The sequence below is a fragment of the Lissotriton vulgaris genome, chromosome 4_1, assembly GCF_964263255.1.
Source record: "Lissotriton vulgaris chromosome 4_1, aLisVul1.2, whole genome shotgun sequence".
NCBI lineage: Eukaryota > Metazoa > Chordata > Amphibia > Caudata > Salamandridae > Lissotriton > Lissotriton vulgaris.
The window spans coordinates 1,378,405,362-1,378,411,494 of NC_141691.1; the positions used below are offsets into that span (position 1 = coordinate 1,378,405,362).

The 6,133-nt window shown below is 57.3% G+C and overlaps 1 protein-coding gene across 1 annotated transcript; it reads right to left on the reverse strand.

Annotated features, from left to right (window-relative positions):
* Window positions 1-1,222: 1,222 nt before the first annotated feature.
* Window positions 1,223-3,166, reverse strand: LOC147724008 (uncharacterized). The gene is made up of 2 exons (XM_086966937.1): window positions 2,722-3,166; window positions 1,223-2,446 (listed from the first exon to the last, which is right to left on the reverse strand). Exons 1-2 carry the CDS (start codon window positions 3,140-3,142, stop codon window positions 1,428-1,430), a joined length of 1,440 nt encoding a protein of 479 aa, XP_086823063.1. The 5' UTR covers window positions 3,143-3,166; the 3' UTR covers window positions 1,223-1,427.
* Window positions 3,167-6,133: the final 2,967 nt, after the last annotated feature.

The following is a 6,133-nucleotide window of genomic DNA, read 5'->3' on the forward strand; positions in this document are numbered from 1 at the left end:
GAAATCGGCTCAAAATCGGTAGAATTCACTCGGTATTTACCATGGATTGCAATCAGGTGGTAACCAACTCCAACCCATATAAACAGTCCCAAAATGCATTGCAACTTGCAGGATGGCAGCTTTCTATGTCATTGCGAGGCGGCTACGGCTACAGCAGGAAGGACAGAGGGAATGGCTAAGAAATGAACAGGTCTACAGACAGAGGATAACCCTGTTCATGCTCACTGAGGCTGAGATCCTACAGAGATACAGGCTGGACTCTGACACCATACTTGAGCTCATCAGGGACCTTAAGCCATACTTGGACCACCACACCCCAAGGGCACACGCCATCCCTGCGCACGTCCAGGTGCTATGCAGCCTACACCTGGTAGCGTCTGGCAGCTATCAAAGTGGAGTAGCAGCAGCAGGAGGGGTGAGCCAGAGCAGCCTGTCAAGGTTCTTCCACATATTCCTTGACGCCATGATAGACAGGATGGACCAATACATCTCATTCCCTGCAACCCACGCAGAACTGCTACAAACCAAAGCGGACTTCTACCAGATGGCACACTTTCCCCAAGTCATCGGTTGCATAGATGGCACGCATATTCCGATTTGCCCACCAGCGGACACCGAATACATATACCGCAATCGGAAATCGACACACACCATCAACGTGCAGGTGATCTGCAATGCCAAGTGCACCATCACAGACCTGGTAGCAAAATTTCCAGGGAGTACCCATGACTCCTATATATTCCAACAGAGCGGCATATATGCACGGCTGATGGCTGGCGATTTTGGAGAAGGATACCTCCTAGGTGAGCCACATCATCAGACCCCCATAACACATGGTAGGTAGGTGTAATACATGTATGCATGTGTCTAATGTGACCCCTTTCTCTTCCAGGCGACAGTGCATATGCCCTCCGCTCATTCATACTCACCCCCTACCTCAACCCCTCCACACCCAGCCAAAGGAGGTATAACCGGGCCCACATACGCACCAGGAATGTTGTGGAACGGACCTTTGGCATCTGGAAAAGTAGATTCAGATGCCTGCACAAGAGTGGAGGTGCAAGGCAGTATACCCCCATCACCTGCTGCAAGATCATAGCTGTATGTGCAATGTTACACAACCTTGCGGTCAAGAAGGGCACTGAGGTGGAGTTGTCTGACTACGAGGACTATGACGACGACGAAGCTGTGCCACTGACACAGCCAGCTGGGGTGTGTACGCCATGTGATGGCAGATACAGACGTGAGGAGATCACTGAGAACTATTTCTGACTGAGTACAGATGCAAAGACAGCTAAATGTTGCTTGGAAAATAAAATTTTTAATAGTGATGCACCACAGTTACATCACTGAAGTGCATTAAAAAATGGAGTCTGTCAAAACAAATAAAGTCCAGGGTCCTGGTATGATCATCCCCCCTTGCCAGCCTATTTTTTGGCCCGCTTTCCAGACCCACTGGGGTGTCCCCCGGCCCCCTCCGAATGGCCTGCAGCATCAGCGGATCGCCTGGTGCTCCTCCTTGGCTCTGATGCAGCGCTGGCCGGGCTGCTGCGGCTGCTGCTGTCTCCAGCATCACCCAGGTCCAGGGCAGGATTGGAGGCGGCGTTTGAAATTAACATGGCCTCCATGGCCGTGGTGATTCTGGCCATCCCCCTGGTCAGCTCAGCCGTTTGCTGACTCTGCACCGACTCCTGATTTGCGCTTCGGATGCACAGCTGGGCGGTCGCCGATGCAAGGCGGGCCATGGCCCGGTTGAGCACCCGGGCATCCCTCCTGCGCGCAACCTCATGCTCCTCCTGCCTGGCAGAGGAGTGGGTGATGGCAGTGGTCAGCCTGCCCAACCCTGCTGCCACCTCCTTGTTGCTGTCCACAACAGCCTGGAACCCCTTCACCAACTCCCCCATCTGCAGGTTGTGCTGCAGGAGCTGGCGTTGGCAGGCCATGGTGGATCTGGCCTGTTGGCGCTGGATTTTGACCATCTGGCCCTCCAGGCCCAGGAACACACTGCCCTCCCGTGCTGGTGCAGCAGTGGTGGTGGTGGTGGTGGTGGCACGGCGTCTGGCACTGCTGCCTCCGGCCTGCTGAGTGGGCTGGGGTGCCACTGGTGGTGGTGTGGTGCTGGCCGGTCCCGGTGCCCCTGCTCCCAGGACAGGTAGGACGGGTGGCAAGGCCACGGTTGTGGCAGGAGCTGTTGTCGGCGGAATGGTCTGCCTTGTTGGGGAGTTGCATGGTGAAAATTGCAAGGGGGGTGAGCTGGGCAGTACTGGGGAGTGCACTGCCTGGAAATCAATCACCAGGACTCCCTCCATTCCAAGCCCTGTGGTGTCTCCTTCCTCATCCTCATCCTCCTCCTCCTGGCCAGGCTGGCTGGTGCTGGGCCCTGCCACTGCAGTAGTAGATGTCGAGGCTCCCTCTGCTGCCACAGTGGTGCTGCCTGATGGTGCCCCTAGGTACAAAGAAGCATTTGTAAACTGAGTGCCGATGTATTACAGGCAGTACAATTATGGCATTCCACATGTCCTTGCATCTCCTTACACCGTGTCACACTGTTTCCTGTCTTGTGATTCTGCACTGACATATCTGGCTAACTTCTGCTGACTACATGTACCATGATGCTTGTCTCTTGTATGTTGGTGGCAGTACAGTGCTGGTGTTTGCCTATGCATTGTGTCTAATGGGGAGGTGTCTGGTAGGGTGTGTCATGATGCGCATGCTTCTTACCTGTAGCTGTGGCCATCGCAGTGCTGTCCAGGGTCCCGATCCCTACGATGCTCGCCCTCTCGATGGTGCTGGAGACAATTTCCTCCAGCTCGGTGAGGGGTGGCGCCGGGTTCTGGCCTCCTCCGGTGTGTCCAGCCTGCCTCTGGATTTCGGCCAGCTTCCTCTTCGTGAGGCTGCGGAGGTCGTAGAACCTTTTCTTTAGTTCCTCAATGGACCTGGGGGTGACTCCAGCAGCATTGACCTTCTGTGCGATGTCGGTCCACAATCTCCTCTTCGTGCTGTCTGGCACGTTGAGGGACAGCCTGCCAAAGAGCTGGCGGTGCACCCTCACCACCTCCTCAACCAGCACCTGCAGTTCTGTGGTGGTGAATTTGGGCTTCCTCTTTTGGGAGGACTTCTGGCTTCCTGCCTGATCTGCCATTCTGCTGTTGTTCAGTCTGCAACCTCCTTCTCCCACTGCTGCTAACTGTGTGTTGGGCTCAGGCAGGCTTTCCAGTAACTTCTAGTAACTTCTTAATTGTCTGCACCTGCCAGGGTTGCCACTCCCTGTTTGGGTGGGGGAGGGGGAGCCACCTCATTGGCTGAATCGCCTATTGCCGAATCGGCTTTTACCGATTCGGTATTAGCCGAATCGGTAAAATCCGATTCGGTATTATCCGATTCGGTAAAAGCCGAATCGGTTCATGCAATGCATTCCTATGGGCTTTTTCGCCATGGGTCTATGATTGCCGATTCGGTTTTTACCGAATCGGCTTTTACCGATTCGGTATTCGCCGATTCGGAACTATCCGATTCGATGAGAGCCGATTCGGTGTTTTCCGATTCGTTGTTGGCCAAATCGGTAATTTCCGATTCGGAACGAGCTGAATCGGAACGTACCGATTCTCATTACCGATGCCGACCGATTCGGTTTTCATTCGGTATTTTTTTCCTACATATCGTTTTCCGATTTCAGAATACCGATTCGGCCCGCCTCGGTATTTTGAAATCGGAAAATCGCGTTTACCTACATCGGGCCCAAAATTCCTTCGGTTTCCTTCGCTTCCATCTCGCTTCCCTTCCCTCCCTGATCTTCTCCCCTGTCCTTGTTCCCCTCACCCCGTCCTCCCTTCTGTCCCCCTCTCCCTTCTCACCATTCCCTTACCCCCCCACCATTCCCCTTCCCTCTCTACCCCCACCATGAACCCTCACCCTTCTCGTTCCCTTCCCCTCTCCCTCCACCTTCACCTCTCCCTCTCCCTTCCCCTTCCCCTCCCTCACCCTTCCCTCGTACTCTCCCTTCCCTTCACCCTCAACCTCTCCCTTCCCCTCTCCCTTTCCTGCCCCTCACCCTTCCCCTCTCCCTTCCCTCCTCCACCCCTCACCCTCTCCCTTCCCCTCTCCCTTCCCCTCACCCTTCCCTCTTCCTTCCCCACCCCTCCACCTTCCCTTGTCTCTTCCGCTCTCTTCATCCACACCCTTACCCTCACCCACACCCTCTCCCTACCCCTAACCCTCTCCCCTAACCTCACCCTTTCACCCTCACCCTCACCCTTTCCCTCTTACTCTCCCTTCCCTTCACCCTCAACCTCTCCCTTCCCCTCTCCCTTCCCCTCACTTTCCCTCTGCCTCTCCCTTACTCTCTCCCACTCCCTCTTCCTTCCCCTCCCCTCCCCTCCCCTCTAACCCTCCCTTTCCCTCACCCTCTCCCTTCCCCTCTCCACCCCTCTCCCTTCACCTTCCCCTCTCCCCCATCTCTCCCTCTCCCCTCCCCAGCCCTCTCCTGCCCCCTTTCCCCTTTCCCCTTCCCCTCTTTGCTTCCCCTCTTCCTTTCTCCTTCCCCTCTCCCTTCCCCTCTCCCTTCGCCTCACCCTCCACCTTCCCCTCTCCCTCCATCCTCCCTTCTCCCTCCACCTTCCCCTCCCCCTTTCACTCTCCCTTCCCTCCTCCCTCCCCCTCCCCCTCTCCTTCCCCTCATTCTTCCCTTTACCCTTCCCCTCGCACCCTCCCTCTTCCTTCCACTTACCCCCCCTTCCCTTCTCTCTTCCTCTCTCTTCACCCACACCCTACCCTTCACCCACACCCTCGCCCTTCCCCTAACCCTCTCCCCTACCCTCACCCTTTCACCCTCACCCTTTTCTCTCCCTCTCCCATGCCCCTCTACTTTCCCCTCTCCCTTACCCACTCCCTTTGCCTCACCCTCTACCCTCACCCTCCACCTTCCCCTCTCCCTTCCCTCCCTGCCCCCTTCCCCCACCCTCTACCTTCCCCTCATTCTTCACCTCACCCTTCCCCTCTCCCTTCCCCTCATCCCATCCTCTTCCTTCCACTTTCCCTCGCCCTTCCCGTCTCTCTTCACCCACACCCTTTTCCTCACCCACACCATCTCCCTTCCCCTAACCCTCTCCCCTTCCCTCACCCTTTCACCCTCACCCTTTTCTCTCCATCTCCCTTTCCACTGCCCCTCTGCCTTCCTCTCTCCCTTTGCCTCACCCTCAACCCTCAAACTCCACCTTCCCCTCTCTCTTCCCTCCTCCCTCCCCCTCACATCTCCCTTTATCCTCATTCATCCCATCAACTGCACCCTTCCCCTCTCCCTCTCCCTTCCCTCCTCCCCCTCCCCTCATTCTTCCCCTCTCCCTTCCCCTCCCCCATCCCTCCTTCCTCCCCCCCTCCCTTCCCCTCACCCTTCCCTCCTCCCTCCCCTCCCCTCTCCATTCCCCTCATTCTTCCCCTCACCCTTCCTCTCTTCCTTCCCTCCTCCCTCCCCCTCCCCCTCCCCTCTCCCTTCCCTCATTCTTACCATCACCCTTCCCTCCCCCTCTCCTCCTCCCTCCCCTCTCCATTTCCCTAATTCTTCCCCTCACCCTTCCCCTCTCCTTTCCCTCCACCCTCCCCCTCCCCTCTCCCTTCCCTCATTCTTCCCCTCTCCCTTCCCTCCTCCCTTCCCCTCCCCTCTCCCTTCCCTCATTGTTCCCCTCACCCTTCCCTCTCCCTTCCCTCCTCCCTCCCCCTCTCCCTTCCCCTCATTCTTCCCCTCACCCTTCCCCTTCCCTCCTCCCTCGCCTCTCCCTTCCCCTCATTCTTCCCCTCACCACTCACCCTTCCCCACTCCCTTCCCTCCTCCCTCCCCCTCCCCTCATTCTTCCCCTACCCCTTCCCCACTCCCTTTCCCCCTCCCTCCCCCCTCCCCCTCTCCCTTCCCCTCACCCTTCCCCTCTCCCTTCCCCTCTCCCTTCCCTCTCCCTTCCCCACTCCCTTCCCCTCATTCTTCCCCTCACCCTTCCCCTCTACCTTCCCTCCTCCCTCCTCCCTCCCCCACCCCTTCCCCTCATTCTTCCCCTCTCCTTCCCCCTTCCCTCCTCCATCCCCCTTCCCCTCATTCTTACCCTCCCTTCTCCCTTCCCTACTCCCTCCACCTCTCTCCCTTCCC